Here is a 17,526-nt window from a genome sequence, read left to right as displayed (position 1 = left end):
GTTCCTTATACAGGACACATTATTTCTGATTGGCTTAATGAACTGACCTGAATTGGAATGTTTATTATGTGAAGTGCCTTGAGACGTCTCTTGTCGTGATTTGGCGCTTTATAAATAAAATTGAATTGAATTGAGAACATGCTAACTCCACATATGCATGGAGATTTTATTATATTATTTGGTTTGTGACCAGCTGTTGTTGGAATTATTAGTTAAAAAGTGTTTTTATACATTTAAAAGTTCTGAATCCATTTTTATGTCAATTAATGACAGAAAAAAATGCAATAATGAATCATCATTTAAAATATTTGCATTCTCACATGAATTTCTAAAGGAAGGGTTTTGGTCATTTTGAGAAACTGGTTTTCCTGATGAACCTGGAGACGACCCGTGCTCTAAATCATCAAGAGAGCAGTAACGGAGGACCTGTAACCTCGCTCCAAAGTGTCCCCCACTGATTCAAGTCAGCGGGGGCACTTGTCCTTCCCAGACTTTGTTTCCATTTGTTTTGGCAGTTCTTCGGATCCAGAGTGCAGCTCGTGTGTGATGCGCGTGAGAAGGGGGGGTGTCATCTCAGTGGTGAACTTGGCTCTGCCTACGTGTTTAAAATGCTGCATAAATACACTGCAGGCTTCACAAGCTCTGCCTCTTTACCATTTTCTGTTCAATTTCCCTGATCTCTCGTGGCGCATCGCATCGAAATGAACTTCGTGGGCATCACCGTGGCGCTGGGACTTCTGGGGGGCATCTGTGCTCAGATCAATGTGCTGCGGCCCGAGTGCGACTCCCCTGAGGTTGAGGAAGCTGCCCTGGTGGCTCAGGATTACCTCAACGCCCAGCACAATCACGGCTACAAGTATGTACTGAACAGGATAGAAGACATCAAGATCCACCCTACGGTACGTCTGCATGCATTCTAGTTGCTTAGCTACAGTCAGACATTTGCTAGACCTGAACAACAGCAGCTGCAGACTAATAGAATAATTTGTCTGTAGACATTTGCTGTAGACACAGAATAATATGCAGATTTAATAAAAAAATATATGACGGGTTGTATTATTTCACCTGCTCAGTCGGACGGAAACAGCACATTTGTCCTGGAAATTGATTTGCTGGAGACCGACTGTCACGTTCTGGACCCCACGCCTCTCGCCAACTGCACAGTCCGACCCAAACATCTCACGGTGAGACTTTTGTACACTGCTGAGCATCAGTTACAGTGGTGATCAGAGTCAGAATCACAAAACCCCTGTTTGGGCTGATTTCGTGTCCTCCCCCAGGCAGTTGAAGGGGACTGTGACGTGGTGTTGAAGAAGGTCGGCGGGATTCTGACGGTCACTGCATTCAAATGCAAAACAGAAGGTTAGATTTGCCAAACAAAACACTTCTACACTAATTAGATGCATGAATCTACATAACGTTGTGCATGCTTTCGTGTCGTTGGGCATAAACAGAGTCCAGAGAGGACTTATGTCTGGGCTGTTACTCCCTGCTTCCCCTGAATCACACCGCAGGCCTGGACTTTGTCCAGGTCTCTCTGACAAAGCTCAACAACATCACGGAGAACGTAACGTACGCCCTCGTGGAGGTTGGAAGGATGTCTGCACAGGTGGGTCTTTCACGCGTTCTGGTACATTACTGATTGTGCAACAGTTCATTCTCACGTGCAAATCCGTTCTTCCCGACATCTTTCCAGGTCGTGTCCGGTGGACACAAATACAACACAGAATTTGTTGTTGCTGAGGCGAACTGTGTTAACGACACCTGCACGGCCCTGAACGACACCACGGCTGTAAGTACAAATGTTTATGCAGTAATTAACTTTATAGACTGTAAATGCTGACAATCTGGTCGTTTACAATAGAGCTGTGGCCATTTCTCCTGTTTTTCTCTCGTAGGCGCGTGGAATCTGTACTGCTGAAGGCGTGAACGACCCTATAGTGAACTGCAAGATGTTTTCCACTCTGGTAATGACCGTTTAGCTCTTTAATATTTCTAGCATTCGAAACAATTACTGAAGCAAACCTTAATATTCACCCAGGTACCCCTTGTGGACGCAAACAGTACTGCACCTGTACGCCCGGCCTTGCCATCGCACGGTGGGGGCCTGTCCCACAAGCACGGCCACAGGCACCACAAGCTGACTGCCCTCCATAACCCCCATCTGAGCAGTTTTCTGTCAGCAGAATCTGCAGAGTCAGCTGAAGTTGTGCCCGTAGCCCCAGCTCTGAATGTCTCCAGCACACCTGCAGCTCCCACTCAGACTACTGAGGATTCCTCTTCAGCTTCAGACGCTTCAGCCAGCGCAGAGGTCCCCATCACGGTGGTGAAGAGGGACGTTCCCGTCTCGGTGGCAGCCAGTGCCCCTGCAGACAAGACACATCCGGTTGTTCCTGTCCAAGTGTGTCCAGGCAGGATCAGATTCTTCTAAATGTTCAGGTCCCAAAGACTCTTAATTACACTGGTACTAGAGTAAATGCAAGTATGTGCTGTGGTAGGTAGGAAAAAATGTTTGATGTTTTGAGTTCAAGCACCGCTTCTGAAATTAAAGATTTGTATGTAACCACTTAATAAAACCAAAGTTAAATCTTGTGTTTTACTCCAAAAACGCTATTCTTGAAATTAAGCACCCTACGATGTGTAGGTGGGTGCTCTGAACTCTCAGCCACTTCCAGGTTTATCGAGAGCACAGAGTTCAACTTGTCAGTAATGTTGACTCAACAAATGAACCCAGTGACTTTATACCCCATCAGTAAAGTCATGAGGCTTCAGTTTAAGCATGTTTTGTTGCAGTCAGACATCCAAAAGAAATGTAAAAGGACTCAATAGTCAAATCAGCAGAAAATTTTAAGGTCGATGAATTCAACCTTTGAGTCCATTTGTACAAATAGGTAAATGTTCAGAAGCTCCGGTTCAAGGAGAGGCAATGTAGTTTTAAAAGGACCCAAAAAAGTCCAACCCAGGGGCGTGTCCAGGGAGTGGCCTGGGGTGGCACATGCCACCCTTGGAATCTGAATGGCCACCCTATGTGTCACCACACTGAATTCCATTTAAATAGTATTTTCATTGTCCACAAAAGGCTTGGGGTAAAAAAAATAAAGCATAACCATTGGTGTCACCCATGCACAAAGTAGTGCCTCATCTGGGCCACCCCATTCTAAAAGATCTGGACACGCCACTGGTCCAACCGTGGTGTAGTAAGCTATCTGCAAACATCTCACTTCCCAGATTGATTTAAGTTCAGACTAACAGCTAAACGCAAACACTTAAATTTAATAAGTTAAATCCACAACACTGGCTTGTTAGATAAAGTTTTATTAAAGACAACTCTTCTTAATCTCCGTTTTCCATTTCGAGTGGCTGGCTCATTCCTGTAAAAACCAAGAGATTAGTCCAAGAATTCTTTAGAGAAAGTCATCCTTAAAACGGGAAACGTACCACTTGACGGCTGGTTCACAGCAAAACTGCCCTCTTCATCCTTCCCTGAAACACGTGCAGCAAACAACCGACTGGAGCCTGTAGGTGTCAAGGATTTCCAGATGTCCTCAAATGACTCAAGAACATCAGGCTTCAATTCTGAAGCACTGAAATATTGTTCAGGTTCAAAATACACTGGGTCGGAGTTTCCTGATGCCGAGAAAAATGATGGCAAATCTGATTCGTCAAGCCTCTTCAAGGCGTCAACATCACTTTGTGAAGGGTTAGACATCCCTTCTTCCTGGTTTATGGACCCCTTGCTTTGTTCATGTAATGAATCGGTGTTCTGCTCAGTTCTTTCTCCTTTGAAGCGTGCGCCATGAAGCAGCTGTCCAAGAGGGGATGAAGGGTCACGGAAACTTTTTGGCTTCCTCCCTGGTGGCCCATGTTGTAGCAGCACAAAACTTTTTGACACTGAATGAGGATTCAGATGTTGATGGTAAGTGGAGTTCTTGGAGGTGGTCAGAGAAGGCTGCGTGTCAGAGTTATTAGGGGCTGCAGAGTTGTTCCGATTGGACTGTGGAGCATCTTGGGGCATGTAGTGATGAGAGAAAAATTTGTCTATTGCACGTTTGAAGTTATGATGTGTTGCACTTTTAAGCTCCGAATTGTACCAAGGCTGCCTCTCAATACCAGGATTATCTCCCATGTCCGAGTGCGATTCAGGCTGGTTCGGGTAAGGCATGAAACTTTGCATGGAGTGAACATTCCCCGCCAACCGCTCATTGGTTTGCCAATTGGGAAATTGAATGTTATCAGGCTGAATTTGCTCAACTGGCCTAAAACCTGGAGGTTTAAGAGGGCCATTCAAATTGGCAAATTTGTTTTGCTCCATATTTGGCAACTGAATATCTTGTAGATGTGACCAGTAGTTATACGATGAATCAGAATCTGATGCAATACGAGGAGAAGCTCTTGCATCATCTGGAGTCTTGCTTGGACCAATTGTTGGTAGTGCAGCAGGGTTGCCATCTGGCGGTTGAAAGTATTCTTGACCTGCAGTTTGAGGGCCCCAGGGTGACATTTGTGCAGAGGTGCTGGCTCTTTGAGGGACTTGCTCAGCTTCTAGGGCCATGGTGGAGTCAGGGTGTACCATATGTGAGAATGGCAAACCCCTGTAAAATTGAGGCACAGCACCATATCCAGGAGTAATGTGAAAGTGCTGATGAACAGCTATTTGGAAACAGCAATTTGACAAGCCAGACGGGCAAAACTCAGGACAAACCCCAGGAAGACCATAAGGAATGGGATTAGAGACTATGGGTGTTTCAGCACCTGGTTTCCCAGATAGTTGACAAGGCCCATAAACTTTACCCTGAATAGTTTTAGTTGGCATGTTTGCTAGCTGGCTTTCAGTCAACGGCTGAGTGTATAAGCACATTTGTTGGTGTGCTTGGCCTGGAAGGGTGTCTGACTGTAGCAGCCGAGGAACAGCTGTTGATCCTGGAGCTGGCTTTGGCTCCAAGTACGGCTGGTTAGGGTAGAGTGGCTGATGCGTTTGACTAGGAGTGACTTTGTTCTGCTGTGGCTCAGAAGGCTTGGAAGGTTGTTCAGGCTTTTTCATGTTGTAGAACTGCTGGTATGCAGGACCCTGAGTGACTTCAGGTTGGGACGGCTGAGAGGCTGCGGGCTTTAATGCTGGATTTGGTTTGGAAAAGGATGAAAAGATCTGCTGATTCAGCTGGCTTTCAGGGGCTGGAAGCCAAGTTGGCCAGGTGACGGTAGGTTTCGGAGTTGGCTCTGGCAGGGTATAGAAGTTAAAGAATGGCTGGTATACTTGGCCTTGAGGGGTTGAAGGTTGATTATCAGCAGGTGTTGTACCTTGTTGGGAATAGAAAGGGATAAACGGCTGGTTTGCTCCTCTTAAGTACGAACCAGTTAGCGTTGGCTGTGTAGAAAATGGTTTTGAAAGTGGTTTTAGCTGGGCGTAGATGTCAGGAAAAGGCTCGTATACTTGTCCTTCAGGAGTTGCAGGTGGTGGTGGCTGAGTCACTGCAGGTTTCGGATCAGACTTTGGTTTGGTGTAGAAAGGGAAAAATAGCTGGTATTCTTTGCTTGGTCGAGTTGTAGGTTGTGGTGCTAAGGTAACCTCTGCAGGCTTCCCAGTTGGGTTTGGTTGGTTATAGAAGGGTAAAACAGGTTGGTAAACATTGTTAGAAGGGGAAGCAGGTTGTGGTGGTTGATTAGCATGAGCAGGTTTTGGATCTGGCTTTGGCTGGGTATAGAAGGGGAAGACCTGCTGGTAAAACAGAGATTGTGGCGCCATAGGTTGTGGTGGCTGAGTCAAAGCAGGCTTTTGAGTTGAGGTTGGTTGGGTGTAGATGGGGAAAACTGTCTGGTAATCCTGGCTTTGACGGGTTAAAGGCTGTGGTGGCCCAGTCACACCAGCAGGTTTGTCACCAAGAGGCAGCTGGGTATAAAATGGGAAGAATGCCTGGTATAGATGGCTCTGCGAAACTTCTGATTGTCCTGGCTGAGTCGCACTAGAGAATTGTAAGGGTTGGTTCCACTGGGTGCACATGAGGTAGAATGGTAGATATACTTGGTCTTGGAAGCTTTCAGAGTTTGATGACTGACTCACGGTAGATTTTGAGGCCGTTTGCCGGTTGCATATGAGGAAAGACTGCCGAAGGGTCTCGGGGAATAACCGCTGTGACGCAGTTTGTTCTGGGGCCGGTTTCAGCTGAATGCACCCCAAGTACAACGGTTGGTGTGCTTGTTGTTGAGAAGCACCAGTGGGTTTTGAAGCTGGCTTCTCTTGGGTGCAGATGAGATGAAATGGTAAATCTTCACCCTGAGGTTCTCCAGACACTGCAGGATCCAACTGACCATGGTCCTCAGGTAATTTTTCAAGGTACAGGGGATAAAAATAAGCTTGAGGTGGAACTTGTGGGTAATAAAATAAATTGGGAGGTTGTGGCTCTCGACTCATGGGGCCACTTGGAGGTTGTTCAGGTTTCGAAGAAAATCTGGGTGGAAGGCTAAATGGATATGAAAGCAGAGGGTCCTCATTTTTAGCTGGTGGCGACTTGGACACTGGTGACCATGTTGGAGATATTCTAGTTAAATGGGACTCATAAAAGGGAAAGTAATTGAAATTTTCACCTGTAGCTTGGGTACTAGCAGACTGTGTTGGGGTAGGGAGCGCAGGCTGCTTAGTAGGTGTGGCCTCTTGAAAGGTAAGGCGGGGGTACATTAAACTTGAGAAAAAGGTATAAGGGAACTGATCAGCTTCTTTAGGCACCCAGTTTTGTTGGCTGGAAATCCCTGAGTTTTTAGGAGAACGTGGAACTTGGAAGCCATTTTGATCAGGTGGAGAGAATAAAACGGGATTTGGCTTTTCACTTTGCAGCGTAGAATCCTTTGCCAGGCTTTCTGTGGGTTCAAGTTGAGCTGCCAACAACGATGGACATGAAATTTTTGTTTCTCCATCTGTAGCAAGTTCAAGGGTGTACAATCCATCCTGTTGGCAAAAGTAAATAGATTAGTCATTACCTTCGAAGAAAAAAAAAACTTGAGAAATGTAAAGACATACCTGTTTCCCGAGGCAGGGCTGGTAGCGTACAGAGATGACTAAACCTTCAGGATGTTCAACTAAACCAAACGAACATCTTTGTGCAGCCACCAATAGAGGTTCCCATTTTCCATTTACTGTAACCAAAGAATGTTTATTAATGAGGGTCGACCCATTACCCAACTTCATTTTTCCACTACATTAAACTACATGGCAAGCAAATTTTAACTTTACCAAAATAAGTCTTTAAAACTAGAAGCTGAAGGCAGAACCTGCTCTAGTCGATGGCTACCGCCTTTAAAAAGGTACAGAAAGAAGTTTTTCCGTCACTTAAAGTTTGATAAAAATGCCGGCTGAAAGCTCAGTTAAAGCAGAGGTGAAACGCATGGGAGAAAAAACAACTGGGGCAGAAAAATATATACATAGTTACTTCAATACTTCAAAAGTACAATTCAATTAAACTCTATAAAATGCCAAATCACAACAAGACTACTTCACAAAGTAAACATTCCCATACAGGTCAGTTCATTAAGCCAGTCAGTAAAAGGTTTACTGTATAAGGAACCCATCTGGTTGCATCGAGTCACTGACTAGTGTCAAGAGTCTTTACAGCAATCCTCATACTAAGCAAGCATGCAGCGACAGTGGAGGGGAAAACTCCCTTTTAACAGGAAGAAACCTCCAGAGAATCCTGGCTCAGTATAAGCAGCCATCCTCCACGGCTCACTGGGGATGGAGAAGACAGCACACACACCTGTGCACGCGTGTGTGCGCGCGCGCGCGAGTACACACACACACGCGCGCGCACACGCACCTGCACACACACACACACGCGCGTGCACACACACACGCACGCACGCACGCACACACACGCCTGTTGTAGGATGGGATTGTTTCCAAGACACATAGCTACTTGTTATGTTCTGTAAAGCGCTTTGGAGTCCTGACTCTGAAAGGTGCTACACAAGTGCGGGTCATTACTTTCTGTGCTGTTCTTCAGTTTCCACTGGCTACACTGTGTATTAAACAAATAAAACCATGAAACACATCTAGGATTAGGTCTGCTAAACAGTTTAGAAACCATCAATCTGACATGAACTGGAAAAGCATTTTCAGGTGTGGCAATCAGAGTTTAAGCAGCAAGTCTACAAACCACTGCACCCAGTACAATAGAAACAGGTAGAAACCTACCCTTTGCTTTAATGTCAGAAGCAGCACTGGTCCACTCCGTTTTAACTACCATGCCCTCGGTGTGGCAGGTGACCATTGGAGGATTTGGTGTCTGGTATTCAAACAAAGGACACGACATCCTCACGGGTAGGTCCCACCAGCGTAACGGAAGAACGTAGCTGTTCTCCTGCAAGCAGACCAAATGACGACATCAAAAGGAAACTATACATGTGTTGTGGTTAAAAGGTGCCATTCATGGAAACCCCACCTCAACAACCACAAAGCAGCCATCGTAAGGCGCCACCAGGACCAAATCCTTTTGAGTTGACCTGATTGTGTAACCACAGCTGGAAGGCAATTTGGCCAGAGACAGAGGAGACAGCGCACCTGAAAATGTGTGCTTTTAAACACCGTTCTGAAACTTCATCATGGATAATGCATGACAGCACCAAGATACTTGCCTCTGTCCACAAAGATGAGTGATGCAGGGGTGAAGGCCGCATCGTGAACAAGAAGCTTCATGGAGTCTTGCGTGCATTCAACCTTTGATTCCATTTCAAGGAGATGTTGCATGGCTGCTATGTCAGACTTCGGCCAGTCATTCCGTTCATTAAGTTGCTGGGTCGGCCACCAGCCTGAAGAAGTCACACAAGCCCAAATACTGCAGGTAACTCAACAGTTGCACGGTCAGATTCAAGCTTCATCCAGAAGGACAGCAGTCCGTCTACATACCCATGTCGGCTTGGTAATCCGCCTCGACGTCCATCACGTCCTCTGTGGAATTGGTGCCGTTGAGTTTAGCGGCCTGCTGGGAGTTCTGTCCAATTAGGAGTCTTCCGTAGTGCTGATGGCTTTTTTCAACTTTGCTGTGGGTACGCGCCAAGTTCTCTCTTTTCTCATCCAGTGCCTTAAGCCTCGTCATCTTTGTACAGTGGCAAAGTGAGGTGACGAACATCAGTAGACCTAAACGTAACAAAACTCCACTGCTGCTGCTTTCTTGACACGCCATTGGACAGAAGAAAGAAAAACAGCACTGTACACAGGCAAAAAGCCTCAGCAGTGTCTCAGGAAAGCCGAGCGCTGCCCCCAGCAGCTATGTTTAAGCCCCAAGGTCATGCTTCTGCTGCTAATTATGACTAATCAAACAGCTGACTGCACCAGCTGCTGACAATTGTGTTAATAACGACAACTGGTTGCTTTAAGTTGCATGAGTGGAATATCCTGACAAAAAACATTTAAATAGAGGTGAATCTCACCGTCTTATCAGATGTTTTAATGGATTTTTCTTATTTTGTGCAACAAAAACCTTTCTTCTGTTCTCTGCAACGCCAGCTGGAAGCATGAGCTGTTTGCAAGTTACACACTGGATCAGAAAGGCATAAAGCTGGTAGATGCACCAAAAAAACAAACAAACAACTATCTGAACTATTTTCTAAATCCACTTACAAACATAAAATAACAAGGGTGAATTAAGAGGGGAGCGTTCCACGTATTCACACACCGACTGTGCAGTTGTAATGCTATATGTCCAGCAGGTGTTCAGGGTGAATTAGCCCCTTTGCGTCATCACTGCGCCACCTACAGGTTGTGCAGAACAGCGCAGCCAGGTTCCTGACTGGGACCAGGAAACGGGACCACATCAGTCCGGTTCTGGCCTCCCTGCACTGGCTTCCGGTTTGCTATCGCTCACAATTCAAAATCCTCGTCTTTGTTTATCATCTCTTCCAGGGTGGTGGTCCCCCCTATCTAGCCACACTCCTGAACAGACATTCCCCATCACGCGCTCTGCGCTCCTCTGATCAAGGCCTGCTCGCTGTCCCTCGTTCTAGGTGTCGTACCCGTGGGGACCGGGCTTTCTCAGTCCTAGCACCGTTACTCTGGAACCAGTTGCCACCCTCAGTTAGGCTGTCCCCATCTCTGCCAGCCTTTAAGAGTCACCTAAAAACACACCTCCTCCGCTTGGCGTTTCCTGAACATGTTTGAATTTGGCCCTCTTTTATGTTGAATTTATCTCACAGTCTTCATTGGTTCAGTTTTCCCTTGTTTTACACATTTGTCTTCTACTAGAATGTTTCACCTTTTTTGCAATTTGTAATTTGAATTGCTTTTATTTTTGATTTATTCACTTTATTTGACTTTGTACTGTACCATGTTCAGCGCCTTGGGCTTCCTGACAGGGTTGCGGAAGGCGCTTTATAAATAAAGCTTTGATTTCATTGATTGATTTGCTTTTTTATGTCATCTGGTTTCTAGTTGAAACGGTCAGCCTAACATCAGGACCAATAAAATACATCAGTGAAAAAATACAGAAGAAACAGGATCATAAATACAAATTTATAGTTGAAATAAAAATAACTCAGAACGTGACCTTTTTAATTTCCTGCCATAAATGTTTTGCATCATTTAACATATTAAAGGTTGATACAGAACACTGGGAGCACGCTGGACTTCAGAGGTGGCCTCACAACAACAGGACTCATTTTCCTGCCGTTGGGATGTTTGTTCGGTGCCGACACGTTCCAGCTCCATGTTCTGAGACGAGGACTCATTTCTACTAATGAGTTTATTTTACAGCAGTGTTTAGCGTTTGAACATCTTCTGGGCTCAGAATCAGCTGCTTGCCTTGCTGAGCACATTAGCACATCAGTGCCCTCTAGTGGCTGGTAGATGTAGGCATGCGCCTGACAGAATTAAAGTGTGATCATTCATTTTTAATTAGCTTTTGAAGGCTGAACTGTACATCTATTCTGCACACCTCTGGAGGTGTTTATGTATAGCTTATTCAAATGTTCCATATTCTAACTGTAAGGTCAACGTGATACAGCCGACAACTTCATACTTTCCATGATGAAGGATCATTTGTTTCTGTAATTTCTTGGTCTCCAACAGCAAAAACCAAACTAGCAACTCCTCAGATCACATCTTAAGAAAAGATTCACTTTCCCCCTCAAATTCTAGGAACTCACCCGTTTGCCTGGTGACCTTCTGGAGCCTCTTGGTGCTTCCTGTTTGGAAGCCATATGCAGCGTTTTATGTATTCTTGTTTTCTTCTACGTCTCTAGACCACTGGTCCTTCAAGTCAGGTCATGATTCACAAGTGATCCCCAAACTTCTGAGCTTCCAATGCCCAGTGTTTAAAATACAATTTTGAGGTTTGCCTCGGCCTGGTGCAGAGGGACCTTTGACCCACGATTACCTTTAAAAACAGCACACGTAGCTTAAGAGATAAAAAGCCATTTATCTAATTTGTGGATCGCTTGTAGAAAAGAGCCGTTAACTTTGACCTGAATCATCCCCAAAGCTCACCTCCCTTTGTCTAAAATCTATAAAACAGACTAGATGCTGAGTTTGCTTCTGGTTGGATCAACTTTATTTGTTCCTTCTTTTAACAAAACGTCAATTCATGGCATCTGGAAACTTCAGGTAAACAAACCCAACCCCCCAAAAAAAGACAGAATATTGCAAACTTTTTCCTTTTTTTAATTTTGGACATATTTCACAAATCCTGGAGATGAGATGCCAAAAGATCCCTTACGAAAGTGCCATTCAGAGTGATTTCTTGCGGGGACAGCAGATACAAATCCAACTCCTAACAGATAGATTTATGGCACAGAAAACACGGTTATTCTCAGAAAAATTTCACAAGACAACTTACAAACGTTCTTATTCCAACCGACACCATTTTCAATGTTTAGTGAACACAGCATTGTTTTAAATATGTCGTAAGTACCATACTAAGACGACTCGTGAATACACTTCCATGACTAGAGCACAAGGCAAATTATCCCAAGGTGTTGGAGCCCAGCAGCCTCGGTTTACAGTCAAAATGCATTCATACTGTTTAAAAGGACATTTTCATTGTAACGATGAACTTGGAGTTAGCCCAAAATAACGTGATGACACATTTGTGTTGAACTCTAAGAAGCAGTTACATACTTTACAGTCATCTGGAGTTCTCAGTGGGTTACAGTCAACAGCAGATGCCAACAATTATCCATAAGAAAGCTGACGCAACTATGGTAACCCTCTTCTAATGGAAATTGGTCCAAGCGGGAGGGCAAATGTACAAGTGTGGTGATTTACAGAAAAGAACAAACGAGATGACTGGTGCACCTCGGCCGTCAGAGGGAATGTCCACCGAGACTCAAAGATGTCACCAAGCTTCAGTGATGCTATACTCAGCAGCCCAACGCACCCCATTCAAGCAGGATGTCGAAATGATGCGACGAATGGTGAAGCAGCGGCTGGCTGATGAGTACACATGAGAGGAAGTCTGTCTCTTTAATGGAGATCTGCAGATCCAGATGGTTTTGGCTACAACACTGGGCCGAGAACAGTGGGACGGGTTGGTAATGAAGATAACGCATGCATGCATGGTTTAGATGCTGCACCAAACGGTTCCCTTCCACACCAACCACCGCGCCGTGTACCCCTACACAAGCCAGCCGATCGCACAAGTCCAGATTATTAATACTTTTATTAGCATTTTCCTCCAACATCCATGGGTAGATGAACATGCCGTAACGTAGTGCCAAAACCATGAGAAGCAGGATGTTGGTGTGGAAAGGGTTATAAAAGGGGAAGGGGGGTGGGGGGGGTAGTTAATCCAGGAAAGGGAAGCAGACAGGGTAGGAAGCAACACTGTACGCCATCCAACCCTGGACGTAGTGTCAACACAACATGGTGATGGTGGGGTGGGGTGGGGGTGGGGGATGAATGGGTGGCGAGGTTGTTTAGTATCCAGACTTCCTCAGGTAGTCAGCCATTGAATGTGCTTTCTTGTTAAGAGTTCCACCATGGACCGCCTCCTTTCCCATGACTAAAACCAATGCTGGAGCACACAAGAAAAAAAAATTAAAAACTGAAGTCTCCCCCCCCACCCCATGCAGGATGGAAGGGGGGGGGGGGGACAAAGGTGACACAGTATCTTACCACTCTTCACTGCTATTAAAAGTTTCCAAGACATTTGACTGCTTGCAGGAGAAATCTTAACAGCAATTTTTTCTTCTTTTTGCCCCTCAGTTTAATCTAAGAGGTTGAAAACATTAAAACCCTGAATCCCTCAAGTATTTTGCCATCGAGTAAGCCTTCTTATTCAATCCGCCTCCATGGACCCCTTCTTTGCCCATTACAAGAACCAAAACTGGAAGAGAAACGGAAAAAGGGGACAGTTAAGAGAAGGCAAAGGAAAGACATTTCAAAGTAGGAAGAGAACAGGCGTCTTCAAGCATGAACCACATCAGAATCTATTAAACACGTCTCCAAGGGCTGGGCGATATATCGATATTCTTTAAATATCGGTATAATTTTTAAACAAGATATAAGATGACTTTATATCTTCATATCGATATAACTGGCCAAACTGCTATGCTAGCGATTAGCCGCTATGCTAGCGATATGTTGCTCCGTCTCTAAGCGGCTATTACGTGTTTTCTCACAAGTTTGCTCAGTCTGAGAGCCTCTGGGTAAATGTGCTGCTCTAAACTTTGCATTTGGCCTCCTGGTTTTTAATTATTTGGGGACGTTCAATGCCAACGGAGTTCTGTTTTCCATCCTGCTTGTGCGGAGACACGAGCCAAACCCCTCCCTCCCCTGTGCTACGGAAAGCCGGAGTGGCCAAATGACCTGAAACATATTGTAAGGGTTTGAATAGTAAACTATAGGGTTACCGTTTTATTTTGAAGGCGAACTCAACGGGTGAGAAATGTTGTTCCGGTTCCGTTTTTTTCCGCTCTGGTTTGCTATGCTAGTAAATACTCCGTTACGAGTGATTCCGATGAAAAAGTTGAGTTTGTAAGGTGTGGGTTATGGCGACAGTAGCCCGAAAATAACACTCATTAAAGAGCAACCAGAGACTCTGAGTCATTACAGTATAATCGCTGATATGAGCCAACACTGCTAACTAATAACTAACAACTAGTTAATAACTAGTTTTTCTAATAACTAATAACTCCATGGTGCATGACCCATGTGATCTTCAGTAGATGCAATTACATCATCGTACATTTAGCTTAACATGATGGATTTTTTTTCTCTGGACAAGACCTATACAATATGGGCCACCTCTAGATGTAATTTAAATAATTTTACATTAATTATAAATATATAATTAAAAAGTGCCTGTGGGACATTTGATACAAATCTGGCTCTCAACTGTGTGTGTGTGTGTGTGTGTGTGTGTGTGTGTGTGTGTGTGTGTGTGTGTGTGTGTTAGCAGACAGCTGCACCTGTGTTACTAAAGCTCAGACTGGTAGAGAATAGGCACTACGGTTAAAGTTTGACAAGAATCAATACATTTTTATGCATTTAACCTACCGATTTATGTTTATAATTTCTCAAGAGCTTGAAGTGAGTTAACTTGTCAACAGTTTACAGGAGGAAAAATATCGAGATATATCTCGTATATCGGAATTCAGCTTAAAGATATCGAGATATAAGTTTTGGTCCATATCGCCCAGCCCTAGCGTCTCCCTTCATCTGGGCCTCGGCACGGTTTAACCATGCATGGAGATCCCCTCTTGCACCGCATCACACGGCAAATATGACGCCTTAAACATGTTCGTCACAATCCAGCAGCTTTATTATAAAAATGCCTAAATATCCATTTTAAGAAGCTAACAACTAGTAAGGAAGAGGAGAGTTCAACTCGAGATGGATTCTGCAGACTGGAGAAAAGGGAAGTGAACTTTGTTTTGTAGATAAACATCCTCTTTCAGTGGCTTGATTTGCTCAGACGCCGCGGGCAAAGCAGAAGCAGTAGAAAACGGAAAAAGGTGAGATGGGGACGTCGTTTCGTGGTGCAAGGTCTCATTGAACAAGAGGCACATTTAAAGGCACCGTTCAGACCCGCTAAAGTGGCTCTGTAGAAACACTAAGGAGCATTTGTATTTTGTACTAATGGTGACAGTTCTGAGATTACACACAAATTAGGAGTCTGTTTAAGTTAAACTGAAACCAAAGTGTTGCCGTGGCTGTTCTAGCCGTCTAAACGCCAACGCTGCTGTTACGTCTACATTACAACCCTGGCAGAAAGCAACGTCAGCTCCAGTGTTGGACCTTACTGCGTGGAAATAAACTAATCAGTTCTCCCCGGGGCATTTACAGAGATTATTTTATTATGGCAGTAATCCAAGCTGAATCTGGCCCCACTGGTGGTTTCACCTGTTCAGTTTAAACTACTCGGCTCTACAGACTGGATGGTTACAGATCTACAACACGAACCATTACTGAGAACCATCAACTCCATTTTCCTAGAATTTTATGTAAACACCATATTTCTAGTAATAAACCTACACCTGCAACAAAGGTGAACTAGAAAGATGTGCATTGGGGTTTTCCACTAATAATCAGGTTCATTGTAGGTTAAACCAGTTTCACACCACACCAATCCCTCATTTACCTTTTCCAGCTCTTCCCACAGAAATATTGTATGTTGGTTCTCCTCCCTGGCTCTTTGTCCTGATGTCCATTGTCCAGTCCCCATCATAATGGAGGCTGTCTCGGAGGACAGAGCATTTCTTTGACCCCAGAGTGAGACCATTGGTGTAAAAAGTCTCCCTGTCCTTTCCCACAAGGACATCAATTTCCTGAGACTGGGAGAAAACCACATGGCTTAGTCAGTAACAAGTCTGCAACATATAGATGTGTGAAAGATATTACATGCAATTCAGTTCAAACATGCAGTTTAACATTTTATACTAGTAAAAACTTTTTACACAGGCAGATGAGGGGCTTCCCTCCTAGTTCCCATGATTTTTTTTAGAGTAATCTATTCAATGCGTTCATTAACGGAGGAGAGAATATTTATTATCTGAAATCGCTGCAGTTTTAAACCAACTGCTTTGAGTAATCTGAGTAAGTATTGGTATTGGGGTCCTAAAACCACAGCCCTGGCTCCTCGTCTACGGAGGAGCCGACGCAGGCCTCGTCAGAGGCTACAAAAGAAATACGTGTAGGAAACTTGCGACGCTACGTGAAGCTAACGAGAGCTAGTGTTAGAGTCAACCATCATTAATAAGACGGCTAAATCTTCTCTCGGCCGTAACAAGTGGGCAGGTTTACGCAGAGTGTAACAGTTGTAGACCAACTAACGTCATAACCGGCCTTTACAGGTAGCCGGTAAACTAGCAGCTTAACTTTAGCTAAGCTAAGCAGCCATGCACTAAAGCATGCGCGCTGCCCGGCCAGACACCGTCTACTTGCTGGTTTTAAACCCACCACCGCGCTGCAGCAACCGCTCCAGTCTACGCACCATGCGGGTTAGCTGGAAATCATTTAAGGCCCTCGAAAGTCTCAGCGATTGTTTTGTTGTCACGAGATTTAAATCCGCAACGGTGTCTTACAGGCGGTAGCCGACACAGGCCACCTACCGATAGGCTAGTTAGCTAACGAAGCACTATTATCTCGCAAGTCATTTAGACGCGGATGTCTGGGGCTGGAGCGGTGGTCAGCGTCCCGCACACCGGCACCGTTTAACTACAGCGGCTTGGTTTCATTCCTTACCGTGATATTGTTGAACGTACCACCGGGATGCGCTGCCCAAACATATTTGGCGTCCGTATAACCAACAATGGCGCTATCCTGACAGCTGCCATCGGCCATCAGGTTTTCCACGTAGCTTTGCCAAGACATACTCAAGAATTTGAAGCTATATTTAAAAAACACACTAACGCGCTGGAGGCGAGGTTACCAAAAAGAGACGAAGGACGGAAGAGGAACAGCCTACAAACAATTTAGAGTCTCCAATCGAGCCCACTCTTCAACGTTAGACAACGCGAAGGCTGGGGCAGCAAAAGAGCAGTGAGGCGGCGCCGCGGCTGGGTGTAGTCCGCATCAGATCACTCCGCACGCTCAGCGCCTCGCGCTTTTATAGGCGGCACGCGCCCGCCTGGCCGGAGTGCGGAAGAACGAGATCACAGCCTTGTTATGCGCCCAGGTTATGCTTCCTATAATCATAATAATTATGAAGATTAATATTATGATTTTTTAAAATTATTATTATAAAGCAAAACGTGCCAGACCAGAGTTTATTTGCATTAAACTTGTACATAAAAATGCACTTATAACAATAATAATACAGTTTTTTTTTTTACTTTTTATTTTAAGTTTGACTATTGACTTTGTACAACGTGCTTCAACAACCCTGACATTGAGCAGGACAATCACAAAAGCAAAAAGAAGCAAATAAATAAAGAAAGAAAAATAAAAATAAAAAACACAACAAAAAATTCTATAAAGAATAAAAGTACAATCATTTAATTTCATCGCAAAGATTGTTTTTTTCCTCCTTTCTTCCCCTTTCTTCCCTTTTTCTTCCCTTCTCTTTCCCTCCCCTTCCCCCATCTTTTTTCTTTTCCCTTCTCTTC

General features: G+C 44.6%; 3 protein-coding genes across 4 annotated transcripts; 1 reads left to right on the top strand and 2 right to left on the bottom strand.

The window, feature by feature from the left end:
- The first annotated feature begins 613 nt into the window (after nucleotides 1-613).
- On the top strand, nucleotides 614-2,592 carry ahsg2 (alpha-2-HS-glycoprotein 2). The gene is made up of 7 exons (XM_015976634.3): nucleotides 614-899; nucleotides 1,074-1,184; nucleotides 1,281-1,362; nucleotides 1,455-1,609; nucleotides 1,697-1,792; nucleotides 1,899-1,967; nucleotides 2,042-2,592. Exons 1-7 carry the CDS (start codon nucleotides 702-704, stop codon nucleotides 2,429-2,431), a joined length of 1,101 nt encoding a protein of 366 aa, XP_015832120.1. The 5' UTR covers nucleotides 614-701; the 3' UTR covers nucleotides 2,432-2,592.
- A 707-nt stretch (nucleotides 2,593-3,299) lies between these two features.
- On the bottom strand, nucleotides 3,300-9,281 carry LOC107396790 (uncharacterized). The gene is made up of 7 exons (XM_054738693.2): nucleotides 8,894-9,281; nucleotides 8,623-8,796; nucleotides 8,430-8,548; nucleotides 8,183-8,348; nucleotides 7,013-7,128; nucleotides 3,439-6,940; nucleotides 3,300-3,371 (listed from the first exon to the last, which is right to left on the bottom strand). Exons 1-7 carry the CDS (start codon nucleotides 9,168-9,170, stop codon nucleotides 3,334-3,336), a joined length of 4,392 nt encoding a protein of 1,463 aa, XP_054594668.1. The 5' UTR covers nucleotides 9,171-9,281; the 3' UTR covers nucleotides 3,300-3,333.
- Nucleotides 9,282-11,508: 2,227 nt separating this feature from the next.
- On the bottom strand, nucleotides 11,509-17,028 carry LOC107396785 (profilin-2). Of its 2 annotated transcripts, none has more exons than XM_054738682.2 (3): nucleotides 16,664-17,028; nucleotides 15,561-15,753; nucleotides 11,509-13,304 (listed from the first exon to the last, which is right to left on the bottom strand). In XM_054738682.2, exons 1-3 carry the CDS (start codon nucleotides 16,790-16,792, stop codon nucleotides 13,207-13,209), a joined length of 420 nt encoding a protein of 139 aa, XP_054594657.1. In that variant the 5' UTR covers nucleotides 16,793-17,028; the 3' UTR covers nucleotides 11,509-13,206. The 2 variants fall into 2 exon arrangements, with proteins under 2 accessions (XP_054594657.1, XP_015832113.1); XM_015976627.3 differs by having other exon boundaries at nucleotides 11,509-12,992.
- Nucleotides 17,029-17,526: the final 498 nt, after the last annotated feature.

The sequence above is a fragment of the Nothobranchius furzeri genome, chromosome 11 (genome assembly GCF_043380555.1).
Source record: "Nothobranchius furzeri strain GRZ-AD chromosome 11, NfurGRZ-RIMD1, whole genome shotgun sequence".
In the NCBI taxonomy this organism is placed as follows: domain Eukaryota; kingdom Metazoa; phylum Chordata; class Actinopteri; order Cyprinodontiformes; family Nothobranchiidae; genus Nothobranchius; species Nothobranchius furzeri.
The sequence above is the reverse complement of the archived record's forward strand: the minus strand, read 5'-3'. Positions and strand labels throughout refer to the sequence as shown.

Bases quoted from the DNA above. Each gene is read 5' to 3' on its own strand.
- ahsg2 (XM_015976634.3), top strand. From the start codon at position 702: ATGAACTTCGTGGGCATCACCGTGGCGCTGGGACTTCTGGGGGGCATC. The intron at 900-1,073 runs GTACGTCTGCAT...TCACCTGCTCAG, and splicing joins ACATCAAGATCCACCCTACG to TCGGACGGAAACAGCACATT. The intron at 1,363-1,454 runs GTTAGATTTGCC...GGGCATAAACAG, and splicing joins ATTCAAATGCAAAACAGAAG to AGTCCAGAGAGGACTTATGT.
- LOC107396790 (XM_054738693.2), bottom strand. From the start codon at position 9,170: ATGGCGTGTCAAGAAAGCAGCAGCAGTGGAGTTTTGTTACGTTTAGGT. The intron at 8,549-8,622 runs GCAAGTATCTTG...ACACATTTTCAG, and splicing joins ACTCATCTTTGTGGACAGAG to GTGCGCTGTCTCCTCTGTCT. The intron at 3,372-3,438 runs GTACGTTTCCCG...TGGTTTTTACAG, and splicing joins TGTGAACCAGCCGTCAAGTG to GAATGAGCCAGCCACTCGAA.
- LOC107396785 (XM_054738682.2), bottom strand. From the start codon at position 16,792: ATGTCTTGGCAAAGCTACGTGGAAAACCTGATGGCCGATGGCAGCTGT. The intron at 15,754-16,663 runs GTAAGGAATGAA...GTTTTCTCCCAG, and splicing joins GTACGTTCAACAATATCACG to TCTCAGGAAATTGATGTCCT. The intron at 13,305-15,560 runs GTAAATGAGGGA...TTTCTCTTCCAG, and splicing joins TGTGGGAAGAGCTGGAAAAG to TTTTGGTTCTTGTAATGGGC.